This window comes from Pithys albifrons, chromosome 2 (assembly GCF_047495875.1).
Source record: "Pithys albifrons albifrons isolate INPA30051 chromosome 2, PitAlb_v1, whole genome shotgun sequence".
NCBI lineage: Eukaryota > Metazoa > Chordata > Aves > Passeriformes > Thamnophilidae > Pithys > Pithys albifrons.
Genome location: NC_092459.1, coordinates 28,771,423 through 28,786,322, shown reverse-complemented (window position 1 = coordinate 28,786,322; position 14,900 = coordinate 28,771,423). Strand labels below are relative to the sequence as shown.

At 35.5% G+C, this 14,900-nt stretch overlaps 1 protein-coding gene across 50 annotated transcripts in view; it reads right to left on the bottom strand.

Annotated features, from left to right (window-relative positions):
• RIMS1 (regulating synaptic membrane exocytosis 1) overlaps window positions 1-14,900 on the bottom strand; it is a 319,637-nt gene that overhangs the window by 185,466 nt on the left and 119,271 nt on the right. For 45 of the 50 annotated variants that reach the window (XM_071548592.1, XM_071548593.1, XM_071548547.1 and 42 more), the window contains exons 2-3: window positions 7,212-7,425; window positions 5,582-5,593 (exon numbers count right to left, since the gene is read on the bottom strand). In XM_071548592.1, the coding sequence (XP_071404693.1) occupies window positions 5,582-5,593; window positions 7,212-7,425 (226 nt within the window). The remainder of the gene's footprint in view (window positions 1-5,581; window positions 5,594-7,211; window positions 7,426-14,900) is intronic. The other 5 variants (XM_071548549.1, XM_071548594.1, XM_071548595.1 and 2 more) reach the window with 1 other exon arrangement.

Sequence of the window (14,900 nt, the reverse complement as noted above, 5' to 3'; positions counted from 1 at the left end):
AACAAGTAAGAAATATCTGTGACTCTTTCATTATTTACCACGCAAGTTAAAAGGCATATGGAAATGCCAAAATATAAGGAGCAAGCTGCTTTGGGTAGCCCAGCATGATCAGGGGGATTTAAATCAGATGCCCTCCAGAGACTCCTTCCAACCTCAACCATGGATTCTTTGACTGCTATTGCATAACATTTCTTTTTGGCACATAAATAATAATTCTTCAGTTAATTTAATACCTTGAATCATTTGCAGATTTCAAAGGTCAAAAAAGTGGTTCTTAAAAGCTTTATTCTGCCCTGTACTTCTTGTATTAGACTACATAGTGGGATGCATGGATACAGTATGCACATATATACACTTATGAAAAATCTATACAATATATGCTTACATATATATATATATATGTTATTTTTGCATACATGATATTAGGCAAGAGAAGGTGCAGTAAAGCTTCTCCTGAAAAGCCTAAATGGCCTTTGTTTTTGCAATTACACTCAAAGGCATTGCTGACATTTTCTTAACTAAAAAAAGAAAAATTCAAATTTAGTCCCATATTCTTGAATCAGTTAAATTTAAAAAAAGGTAATGAAAATACAGGACTAAAAATAGGATAACATGGCAAGTAGTAACACTGCAGGGGATTAAAAGTTTGTGGTTTTTTTTTGTTGAGGACCCACACTATACCACCTGAAGTTTCCAACATTTTTTATGTATGGTCTCTGCAGATCACTGTTACCCAGTTTGCAGCAAGAACAGACATAAAGGATTCACAAGCCCTTTATCACAGGTTAAGAAAGAAGGTTGCAGTACCAATCTATTTTCTTGGCCACCAACTGCAGAAGAGTGTGACAAGTCACAGCTCAAGAGTTTGGCACGCAGGTAAACTAAATCTGGGTAATTCAAAGAGCTTAACCAAGTGGTTACTGATTTAAGGATGATTTAAAATTATAGTGGAATAAAACCTCCAGCTGTCTAGTGACTCTTCTACAGTTCAATCATTAAATGAAGAAGCTCTGACCTGGTCATCTTCAGAGCATTAGCATCACCTGCCTGCCTTTTCTTGTGCATAAGATCTGACCAATCATTTTTGCTAGCTGAAAAATAATTAAAAAAAAAGAAAGAAAAAGAAAGAAAAAAGAAAAAAGAAAAAAGATGTTAAAGGCAAACATCTTTCCTCAGCATACTTTGTGAAGAGCAAGCTAATTTTAAGAATTTCCTTAAAAAAATGTATATACTCACAGTTGTTTGAAAGTGAACTAAAGTCCGAAAAAGCAGAATAAAGTACTCTACATCTTACTTGAAATACAAATCCTCAGTTTCTTGCTGGTCTTTTTTTTTTTTCCTGCTGGAAGCTGCATTCTAGGAAGGGATTATTGAAAAGCAGTGCTTCTTTCCTGCTGCATATAAACCTTGTATCTTTTAGGAAACAAATTATGTTGAATGCTAGAGTAAGAGAGATTTACCTGTTATCAATTTGCAATTTGCTATTTAATTTCATGTCCTTCTGTTGGATTTAATTTTTTTTTTGTTCTACAACTGTGTGAGTCAGAATGTTCATAAATTAGCCTTTGATTGGACAATTTGACCTAAGAGTTCTGTGAAAGTGATGTAAAACAATCCTGGCAGTCCAGACATTTTGTTCTGACAGTATTATCAACTTCTCTTGCAGCTTTAGTACACATCTGAATTGCCTGGCATATGCACTCAAGTTGGTAAGGCTTAAATTAGCAAGCCATTATGTAAGCAAATTTTAGCATAATTTAAAGGAACTAAGTGACAAACACTCTGTAAAAACACCTGACATCCAATTATGGAAATGTTTCCAAGTTGTCTTTCTTTCTGAGTATAAATCACTGACATTATGCAGAAATGAAAAAAATTTCAGTGAAAGCCAGATTAGAAATGTGACTTTCTTCAGCACTGATTATCAACACTATTTTTTTGCAATCACATACTACTAAGTTCAGTGAAATCAATTCTCATGTATTTAAAATGTATTTTAAATCCTGATTTCCAACCAGTTGTCCTTTTACATATTTAAAGAGAAAAGTGAGTAAGCAAATTGCCCTTTCAATTTGATCCAAACTCGTAATCCTAATGAAAACTGTAGAATGGTAGACTGATTGCTACAGATAAATATCTCCTAATCTGTAACATGGACCTTCTACCTAATTCTGTCAATGTCATACAAATTTCAATTAGTGCAATATATGCACAGCACCTCACAAAATACTTGGATTTTGATCCAAAGGAAAAAACATTTGCTCATTCAAAACCATTTTTCTAGCCTAAAATGTATGTCCATTTCTGTAAAGAGAAACAGAGCTGTACAATTTCATGTATTAGGTGTTTAGAAAGGAAATACATCTTTTTGCTTTACTTAACCAAATATTGGGAAAAAGTTTTACATTAATGGTGCAAGGAAAAAGTTGTATTTTCAGGTGGTTTTTTGCTCTACAAGGCTGTGATACCATTGAAGGGAAGAAGAGTGGCAGCCAGGCCATCAGAAGGGTTGAGGCAGTGATCTGCCCACAGCTTACCCATCTCCAAGCCATGGAGAAGCACCAGCCAGACAGTTCACCGACTTCTTCACTGCCTGAACAACCAAAGTGTTTCACACCACAGGGTGGAGTGAATGGAACAGAGAGAATTAACTTACATGTTGGCAATTAAAATGCTGGTATATGGAACGTAACTCAAATACATACAGAGTGCAAGTGTAAACACTCTGCAAGGAACTAAAATGACCTAGAACACTGTGCCAGATTCAAGGCCCATAGTCACTATTGCCAGCTTTTTCTTAAGCATCTACCTGACTTCCTTTTGAAATGCTATCTCATATAAAATCCTGTACTAACAATATGCTGCTTTCTTTAAAAATATATATAAATGCTCAGTGGTTGCAGTGAAATCTCTATATTTAAAATTTTATTGGGTTATTTTTCCTTCCAATAAGTCCTGTGAAATAAATTCCCAAGGTTTTACTATAATAATCACAATTATCTTTTTCCAAGCCAGGAGTGTTTGGGGTCAAGTTACACCAATTCAGCCTCACATATTCACTGTCCTCTAGTTTGAATGTTATTATTTAAAATTTCTGCATTTCTACATATTAATTCCATACTTCTAGATAGCATGTCTCATTGCTTTAGCTTTTGTCCCGCTAATCTCTTTAACCTTCTCTCACATAAGCAGCTCTCCATTTCCTGGATCATCCTCTGTTTGACATGCTTTGTGCCTATCACAGTTTGTATTCACCGAAAATGGGTAACACATGGTACACAACATCTCGGGTGAGGTATCATTAATTCTCCAACTCTACAGGAGATACTTTGAATCTAGGATAATATTTGATTTTTCCTGAGCTTGGCACTTTGGTAATCACACTTCATCATCCTTTCCAAGTGATGCACCCCTAACTAGTAGGAACTTGGTGCATGTATTTTGAGTTAATATAATTTATTGCAGTAATAATTCACATCAATAGAACAATGATAAATATGTTTTCAAAGTTTTTACTGATACAAAACTTGCCAGACAAAGAACTGTTTGTCCCAAATACATAGATTAGTCAGGAATGCTGAGCCACTGAAAATAAGTAAAAAATAATACTTTTCTTATGTTGCTCTATATTAATTATATCGGTTGTTTGGGTTATAAAATATGCTATTTACTAGGTATGTATTAATATTTTGGAATTAATATATATTCCATTAGCTTTCGAGACAGGCTTTGCCAAAGCAATGGTACTTTATAGAAGTTCCCCATGTTCCTCACACAGTTGGGACTAATTATTGGATACTCTCCCTCTGACTACCGTTAACTTTCCAGCTGTTAAAGAGATGTAGCTCAGCTTCATCACACCACAAAGAAGATATTCACACATACATTATTATTAGGGCATTTTCTTGGCATGTGGAAGCTTGTAGTTCAATACAGCAAAACCGAAACCAAGACAAGTGCAAATCATAAGGATGTATTTAAGTGAACTTAGGACAATCCAAATGAGTTAAGTAAGTCTTCAGAAGATGCCTTTAGAGCACATTAGTGCGATGGAGTCTGTTTTCTGGATCCAAAAATGACATTTTTCAAAGATGAACACCTAAACTGTCCTCTCATCAGACACAGTCCCTCCTGCATGCAGACACTATCACAATTTCAGTTATGCAGCAAAGTTTTTGTTCCAAACTGAAGGGTGAATGATGCCTCAAGCACATAAGGAGGTCAGGTGAGGTTCACCTGAACTACTCTCCAAAAGCTAGGTGACACTTACGGCACTTGAGAGCTTTGCTGTTTCTGACCCTAAAGAAGACTTTGTTACAAGTGCACTAGTGTATTAATACATCCCAGTGGATGCACCAATGATGCACTGCTTTAATAAGAGATCAGTATCAACTGAAACTTCTCTCACACTATCCTAAGTGATTTAGATGAATAGAATGGAAGAGATCTGAACTCCTGGATTATTTCACTTGATGGAGAGTACCACAACGAAAACAGGGGAAGAAGCTGTATCAAGTTCTATTTCATAGCCATTAGAAAAACAGCCATGCTCTCAGAACACTACTGCCATAGAAAAAACCTACAGCAGTAAGAAGATGTGACACAAATAATTCTCTCTGGGTGTTGAACAGTACTAAATTTCAGGTTACTGCTATGCTATTATATAAATTGGGGCATAGCACTACCTCACAATACAAGCATAATTCCATCAAAAATATGTCAGAAACTATGTTGAATTGTAATGAATTTACACTTGTTTCAGCTGAGGTGCCAAGAAAACTGACTAATGCCCACTACTTAATATTCCAAGTTAAAATCTGGAATATCACCTTTTGCAGAGCTGCCCAACAAGAGATGGTAAATGGACATGCACTGTTCAGCTCAAGTACTGCCACCCTTTACCCATGCACAGGGGGCAGGGATGAACAGGGAAATACTCTCACCTATTTCAGATAAGGCACAGGCATTACTGGTGAATATGCCTGTACTTGATCTTAAAAGTTCTGCAGATTTTTGAAATGGTAACTATGCATTCAAAAAGGATTCACTCCACCTTGATCACTACTCATGTCCAGTTTGAAGAGGTTATACTTTGCCTATACATATAAATCTAAATGTAAATAAAAAAACCTATTTCACAAGAATTCCATGAATTTCTGCTGCAGCCAGAAGTGAAACAGCAAATCATGTAAAATTGCAATTAAAATACTAAGTTTGATTTCCTGAAGCTGATGGAAAGACCTTGCATGCAAAAGTAAATATTCTTGACTAAAGACATTTTTATGAAATAAAATTTTACTAGACTTTATTGTCTCCTCTACTTCTTAGCCTACAGATACTAAATAATTCTCAGTTCTTAAGTTCTTTTATTGTCATCATTTTGACAACAGTCTTGGGTTTCCTTGTTGATCTATCTTAAAACCTATGTTCAGCTAAGGATGGGCAGGGCCTGGGTGTTAGGATTCCTGTTCTTCCCCCCTCCCCTATGGATGATTTTAAAATTTCAGTTTTTCACATTAACATGTATCCCAGTTAGCTAACAACATTATAATAATAAATTATAAAAAGCATGTATTCTAACCACTTTGTCCTCCTTTGGGAAAGCATCCAAGGAAGCAGAATAAAAAGAGAAAAGAAAAAAAGAAGAGAAAAAGAATAAAACAGGCAAGTATTAATAGACAGATTTCAAAGAAATGCAATTCTAATAACTCTCTATGAAGAGATAAAACATATTTTTTTTAAAAAAGAGCTTTAAATAAAAAGATGACATTACTGCATATGTTGAAAACATGTTTTCCCACTCTGACCCACAGAAGCAGAAAAAATATAACAAACAAAAGGCAAGTTACAAATGAATGGACAGTCTTCCATTTCTGTGACTTGAAATAGTGGGTGAAAAATAATTAAACTAAAATCAATTTTTTTTTCCTGAGTGAAGATAAGCTGTATCACATGCACCCTAATTAATAGTATATTGTAATATATCAAAGGAAAGTACATTTTCAGAGACTTGCTGTAATGACACCACCTGCAGGTGATGCAATGCAATGCGTGTATTTACACTAATATATGAACATTGGAATTTTTTGCATATGGTTATGCAAATTTTTGTCCAATTCACCTATATAATTTCTTTCAGAATTTGAATTTAATTTGATGGACTCACAAGTACATCAAGGCTATGGAAAACTTCTAAAATAAGCATGAAATGCATTTTTGAGTGGTTATTTTTTAGTTTACATGGATTTTCAGAAGCCTACTCGGTTGATGTTTATCTGAAAGAAAGTGAAAAGATTATAAATTAGTTCCCTTGTGAACTTGATTATCTGCTATAAAATTTATGTTCACTTTTAACTGAATTTGTCAAGAGTATTGACAAATTTCACCTACAAAAACCTGACATCTTAAAGCCATATGTGTAAGTTACTTCATCTCATGCCAGATAACAAAACTAGTCATATGATAAAAGGATATGTGTAAAATGTTTTATATCACACCATAGTCCTAGATGATCAGACAATAATAATTACTGCATAATGGTCTTCCAAATTCAGATCTTACCGCTCATGTACAAGTGAGCAGCCAGAGCCTTGTAAAGGACTGACTGAACAGAGGGTAATCTCACATACCCTTCAGTTTCGTGGACAGCTACTGCAGCTAACTGCATGCAGATCAGAGGGAGAAAGATTTAGTCACCTGCCTGAAAGTAAGATAACCCAGATTAATCTAAACTTTATTTTATAAATAAATTTTAAATAAATGGACATAACACTTTTGCTCCACTAAGAGGATGGAGTTTTTTTCTAACCAAAAATTCACTGATTTTATGTAAAAGAAACCTATAAATGTATATGAAGAGCTCTACAAAAATAAAAAATCTAAAATTAAATAAGAGTTCAATAAAAGGTTATTAATGTGGAGTTATATCTGAGCAAAAGTGTTTCTTCTTTCATTCTAAGAAAAACAAGGATGTTTTTGTCAGCCATCACTCATTAGAACTATTATTCTTTTTTTATTTTAATTTACTCTGTGAATCTCAAGTATCTCCATAATAATTAAATACATTATTTTACTTTACACACACCTCATAATGAAGCAATGCATAAACACTTAAGTAAAATGAAGCATGAAATGTCAAACTTAAGGTGAACAATCTGCAGCATGACAATGTCAAGGAGGCTTTTTCTTAAGAGTGCACATTTGAAACTTACATTGTTTGATCGCAGAGAGACACGACCTCCACATCGAGCACAAAACTTGGTCCGGCAATAAGAGCATAAATGGCCACAACCATCTGCAAACTTTGTTTTATGACAGATTCCACATGTTGGAGCATCATCCTTGTGCTCTCCCTGGTAACGACGGGCTTCTTCCCCTATCTTTCTTACTTGCTCTTTATAGCTTTCAAATTGTTGGTGCAACCTCCTGCATAGATGAGAAAAAAGTTTATATAGCACGAATAGGAGGAAAGACTACTACTGTGTATTTCTTTCTTTCAGTTTGCAACTCTGCCTAATATTCCTGGCATGTTCACAATACTAAATTTTCCTTGCATCAAATACACTCTGTACACAGAAGACTGCATAAAGCTATCTAAAGGAAAAAAATAATAGACATTTATTCTTATAAGTTTACTTCAAAGATCAAGAGTAAATCATTTTACTTGACAAGAAATCAATGCAAATGCATAGTACTAAACAAAATTGTCTGCCATTTACAGAACAAAAGAAATAATTGCCTAAGGAAATTTGCATTGCTTTGTAACCAACTTGCAGGTGTAATAAAAATATGTAAATCAATCTTCAGTTACAGTGTTTTCAAAATCTAAATTACCAACACATATATAACTGAAATGTATCATGACACAATCCACAATCACACTGACCTTACAAGAATATGAGAGCATCTTTTTCTTTTATTTCAAGTCTATATATTAACAATTTGCTGTGTTTTCCCTTGTTAAGTGTGGGGGACTACTTAAGATTTGCTATCCCTTGCTACAGATATTTCTTCCAGCTTAGCTGTAGGAGTATATAGAAGTATTAGCAGGTACAGAGACTCCTAAGATGAAGACTAGTGTTTAAAGAAGTATTACTTCCCTTCCAGCTGCCCCAAAGAACAAACACCCAAACCCTATGCCTACTAATTGGCTAAACATGTTGCTACACAAAAGATCCAGCTCCTAATCAGCAGTTCAGAGAACAGAACTCAGCCCTCTACCCTTCACTTCCCCTCCTATAATTCAGGAATAACAATAATAATAATGACAACAATAACAACTTAGTCATAAAACTTTTCTCATCATTATTATATTATCCCTGAGGAAAAAAGCGTCCTCTGGTTTGTTTTTATGAGATTTTCCTGGCAAAGATGACTTTGCAGAGAACCATCTAAAGGTCTGCGCACTTCCAAAAGAGGCAATCCAACTTCTCTCCTGATCCTGGCTGCATACTGCAACTGCTCCTTAGGCACCAAATTCAGTGTTTACCAGATCACTCTCAGTGAGCTAACCCATGAACCTGAATCAACAGAAAATTAAAAAAAACCCCAACCATTATTTTACTTCCAGATTTGCTTTGCTCTGGGCAGGAAATGGAGACCTAGAAACCTAGGAGGAATGCAGTACATGTGCTCCTGAAGCCAAAAATTAAACGGACCGGTAAAAGGCAGGAACATCCTTTTAGAAGGAGCAGCAAGCTCAGCTGATGTTAATCTTAGTTTACTCCACCTCAAAGCTTAATTTAAAAGGACCATATTTTAGCTGTTAACTACCTTATTAGTCATCAAATCATGCAAGAAAGAAACATTTCTATAGGTACACCAGGCCAGCACTAAGTCTCCTGACCTTTATAGCCATGATCTTGAGCAAAGACAGCCTAAGAGGGAGAGTCCAGCAGGGCAGAAGGAACAACTTGGTTTCTTCACCATGCTATGTGGAACGCAGGCTTTTTATCCACCCTTCCAGATGTTGCTTCAAATCTACATCTCCATGGACAACATTTAAAAATTCATGAGCAGCTACAGAGATTATTAATAGAAACAGAGAATCTTGAGTTCAATAAATGGAAACAGTAGGTGTGTTGTCTATAGAGGTCTTGGTGATGTCCTTTATCTCCGCTACATGCTTTGAACTGCCCATGCCTTTAATTAGCACTGAGATTCACAGCATTTAACCTACATATGTCACACAATTTTGACACAATTTCATGTTTCTGTAGGCTTTTGTGTGTGTATGTGGCAAACTTATTTAGACTTTAAGATGGTCTTTGTATGAAACTGTTTTGGTGAAGTGGAAATTTTTACTTTAGCATGATATTCAAGCCTTAAAAATGACAATTGAACTCACAGGAATCATGGTAAAATACACATAATTCATTTGGACAGGAATATCAATGCTTGTAACCACAAAAATCAACCAGCTGTCACACTAAAACCAGTGACTTCACATGGGCACATTCTAGTGAGGATGCAGCAAAAGCAAAAGCTAAGCAGCCAAATAATCTATTCTCCCTCACTACAAACATGATGCATTATACTTAATGCTTTATGCTGATAAAAAAATTGGCAGAAGTAGCAAAGGGAGGAGTTTTTATCTTTTTTTTTAATTAATGTTGTTTAAAAACCTTTGCATTATTGAGTAACATGAGAAAAGTAGGTCAAAGAATTAGGCAAAATACTGGAGACACTTAATACTTTTGGCCATATAACGGGATTACACATATGAATTAACTTATCTTACACAGCTACTCATTTATGCATAGAAACAACGGAAGACATTCAGGAATTTGTATACCCATCAGCTTAAAAAATGTAATTAAATAATGGAGAGGTCTGTAGGTAAATTTCTCATTACATCAAATATTCTATTAAAAAATGGAACCATGGAAACTAAATTCAGTTCTCCTCCATTAAAGGAAAACCAAAATCCCTGGCTGATTGCTAACATGGAAAGGCAAGTCAACAGCAAGCACTGCCCCTCTTCCTGTTCTTTTGCAATTAGACCACCTACATTTGAATTTTTTCTATCTCACATGAAGCTTTGGAAGTGTATTAATACAATGATGGGGTAGATGCAGCTAAGCAAAACATAAGTGAGATGAGATTTCAGTTATTTATAAATATGTGTCACTTATTTACAGATTTGTTGATTTCTGCGTCCTTTTAAGACCCTTTCTACCATGACAGGTTCAAAACCTTTATCTTCCAATTCATACACAGCACTACTGGGGAAACTCTAATGTTTTATAGAATAGGGCAAAATTACTGTAGATTTCAGAAAGCAGAAAGAATCTTGCCCAGCTCACAGCAGGTTTGGTTTAATTAGTTCTTTTTTAACCACCTTTTTGAGGAAAAAGCTGGATCTCTGTATCTCTGGCTATTCTATAACAGCAGCAGCAAATCCCTCTCAACAGCTTTGCCTTATACAGAAGTGCATGAAGTATTAAGCAAGAACTAAAACACAGATGGATGGTTTTCAAGTTTGCTCCTTAACTTCCAGGTTATAGAGCAAATTTACATCAGATGCAAGGAAAATGTAAATATAATAAATATTCCTTAATATAGACAAGCAACTAAAGGTTAGGCCAAAGACTTAATAACGGAATATGATATAATGGCTTGGCAGACCCTTGAGGCAGATATCAATTCATTCCCTTCTGACAAAAAGAGCCACCAGGCTACTATGTAAGAGGAATATATGCATATATCCATATGATTTTTCATCAAGCAGCCTAAAATTCACATGGTATTACTACGAAGGTCAATGGCACTTGAAGGACGAGCTCACTCCAACAACACTATTGCCATACTTAACTTGTGCAGACTTCGCACCACTCAACAAAACAGCTACATCCACATCAGCTTGCCTGGGGAGGGTGCCTGCTATTTCACATCCACATGCATGGCATATATGTATGATCAAGAAAAAATCATATTGTGAAAGAATCTTTGGGCACATCAGATCTCAAATGACTAATACAAAATCTTCTGTTGCTAAAATTCTGGAAGAGACTGAGCCACTTGAAGAGGCACATCAGCCTACGGACCTTACCCCACATACATGAGAGGCTGTCATCACTACTCACAGTGCACAAAACCCAATACACAGTTTTTATGTGTACAGTGAAAGACTTAACCCGTTCACTTTTACAATATACATATAACTCAATATATGTTAAGATTTCTGGAGTTTTTCCCAAAGAAGCTATGGTGACTTCCTCCTGCCTTTTTTTTCCTCCCAAAGGCATTTCACAAAAAACCATGCTTTAGCTATGTGTCATACTTGTACCATATTTTCATTTGAATATTCAGTATTTTACTTTGACAGTGTAAACTAGTAGAAAACCATACCGACAGGCAATTCTGCAAAGCTTTACTCTTGTCTTCATATGCTTGTCAAAAACTTCAAACTCTGGATAACACACTTGTGTGATAAATATCCTACACAACTTAAACCTTTCAGACAGTTTGCTAGTACCTTTCGGAGGACAAATAATGGACATTGAGGACACTTATAATATTGACTGATCAGAAAATGTCATATCGAATCACTCAGAAGTTATGCTGTTGGGTTCTGTGGAAATGGACAAATATTTATATTTATATGTTCTATTCCTCTCCAATAAGCAGATATTAAAATTACAATACCATAAAGTCATTTTAAACACATTATGTTATTGGTTTTTTGCTGTATTAAATGCCTATGTTTTAAATGTTTTAAATGTTTTAAATTCCTATTTTGCTGTTTTAAATAACATCTGAAATATTTGCACCTATATACTGAAGAGCAGAAAATTACAAAAAAAATGAAGTTGCATATTTATGCTCTGTTTGCACATATTTTATAAAAATGACAAAGATTTGGGTTACTTTAACGCACAGTTCAATTTAAAACGATTTTAAAATGTAGTATGGAAGTATACTTTCTACTTCCTTAGAAATCCAGTAGATGGCACTGCAGGTCGTATTTTGGCTTTTCCGGTTTAACTCAAATAATCCTGTCTTGAAATTGCACCTGATGTAATGTTATAAAAATATTACACCCTGTCATGAGTTCATGTTAGGAAAAAGAAGTGCCACCTTCTAAATGACTATTCACAAGTAGATATTGCACATATGAAAACAGCTTGGTAGAATGCAGTATTTTGTCCTGTTCACCCAGGCCACACAAACACATCATCACAGAGAGCTCAGACAAATCTTTCTGTAAGATAAGCAGGGCTCTTACCAAGTTCTGCTCTTAGAATTCTTTTTTGTGATAAATTTTAAAAAAAGGAAAACAGTAATGTTTAGTATGCCCAGGAGAGCAACAGCTACATCTAAAAACTTGTTGTCAAACTTTAAGCAGTGACACTGGGGCTGTGACCTGAAAAACACTGTTTGGCCGCTCTGTGAAGCTGGAATTAGCTCAGTCTCAGTGGATGCCTTGCTGGGCAGCAGCACTGCAGGTACCAATGTCACAGAGGTGTTCCCAGGCAGGGGCAGCAGTGTGGCACCTGGCTTTTGCCTCAACCCCTCCAGCAGCTTAGCTGGGAAAAGCTGTCAACTTGTCATGGGTTTGGGGAATACATGGTTTAAACAATGAAGCAAAGATGGGCAACTTTAGCAAGTTGCTGTGCATAGTTTTGTCTGAGTAAAGGAAAACAAGGAGTTTATGGGGCATCTCGCAGTGTTGACTAGAAGAACAGCTGAAGTTGAGTGAAGAAGTCTAGATATATTTTCTGGTTACTTCCTGAATCATCACATGACATATAAACCAATATTAAAATTTATACCCTCTGCACAAACAGGACAAATTAAGGTTGAATAGTAAACAAAAATATCTAACCCTGACAGCTCCCAAGTATTTTTTTAATTTTTTTGGGGTGTGCTCCTTTTTTAGTATGGATAATACTTGGTTTGGTTATTTTATAAAGATCAAATAACTGCTGAATGTACTCATATTTCAAAATGGTGGAATTCTGAGTGAATTTGGATGCTAATATTCCTTTATTATTGCTACTCCTGTGCTTTTTTTATTTGGTGTGAACTGCCATTTTTAGACCAGACTATGGTATTTTTTTGTAAAAAATTCTTGCCTAAGGCAAGTAAGATGGTGTTCTGTATAAGTTGTGAAACAGGTAGGAACATAATGCATCAACTAATCTTTAGAGCAAAAAAAAGATTGTATCTCTTTAAGATAAATACAAGCATCAATCAAAGGACTGCAAATGAAGGAGTTAATGGCTTCCATATCCATATTTTCCACTGCTCAAACTGTCTGCTTCTAGCTCCTTTGTTGTTCCCTGTTGTCTAACTTGTCACTTTTTTGTGACTTGACTTACCACCCATTTGACCTTTCCTTATTCACATATCCTGTAGGCATTATCTTTCCCTCTTACGCATTGTTTGTTTTTTTTTAAATATATCAAAATAGCTATTATATACATATTACAGCATGCTCTATATTCTATAATAAAACCAACAAATATTCCTCAAAATCTCAGATTTTCACCTGGCCTGTTCATTCGACACACAGCCATGGATTAATTCTATTATTCTCTCAACTTGTTTTACACCTGTCACCCATGACAATTACCTCACTAACAATCATCTGACTCCCACTGGGCATCAGTCTTTTCCCCTCCACATGCCAAGACCTGTTCTTCCTTCCTGTTTTATGGGTGCAAACACTAATTTCACCATGCTTGTAATTCACAGGTTTGTCTCTACCTCACATTTGTCTCCTTCTGACCAAACTGAAGTGTTTGGCATAGATTATTGACTCCAGTCATGGGTAACCTGTACATCAAACTTCGTAAACTGAAATAGAGATTTCCTTGTTACCTCCAGCAAACCTTACCACACTAACCATTCTGCTTTCCACTCAGGCCCAATAACCACTGTGCTCCACAGACCTATTTAGACCTTCACCTAAAATGCCATATATGTTGTGAAGACTAATTTTGCAAATTAAAACCAAACAAAAACACATACACAAAAACCCCCCAAACAAACAAAAAAAAAACCAAAACCCTAAAAACAACACACCAAAGTTTAGCTATCCTATCCGTCAAGCTTAAACATTCAACTATCACCAGCTCATCCCTCAATTCCTTTTCTTGCCAGTGCAAGCCTGTCCTGCTGATAGTCTGAGCACAATTCTGCAACAAATATAATTTAATTTATTTTACCTCTCTCTTTGTATTCCTCTGATGAATCTGCTTTTCTACTGCATAAAACATAAATGGCTTATCTTCACCTTCAAAGACTTTGACAGCCTATTTCCATCTTGCCTATCATTTCTCATTCACTACCAAGATGCTTCTGCTTGAGTTAAACTTTCAAGCAAGAATCACAGAATAGTTTGGTTTGGAAGGGGCCTTAAAGATCATCTAGTTCCAACCCCCTTCCCATAGGCAGGGACACCTTCCACTAGACCAAGTTGCTCAAAGTCCCATCTAACCTAGACTGTGGGGACTTCCTCTTGTTGCCTCTAACATGGGAATATTAGCAACACCATCATCCTATTATCCTCCTTAAAATTCTTCTTCATCTTGATGCCTACAAAGATCCGGTCAAAAATTAAATATGTTAAAGGTATGTTAAAACTTTTATGTATCAGGCTAGATATATAGACTCCCCTGTCTGCTCTCAATATTTTATTATTTGCTTAATACTTACAGTCAAACTGCCCCTGTGACAAAGATTCCCTTTTCTTCTAAAACACTCCAGAAGGGTTATAGTCCATGACAAGTACTTCCAGGCAATATGGTAACACCAATCTCCTAACACGATTCAGAAATTAATGAGGTTTTTTAAAAAAATTTCTTTTAATCATTTTATGATTCTAATCATTTTGTTTTCCAGTCCACAGGCAATATACTCATGGTTTCTCCCGTGTCCATGAGAGACAATTTTAT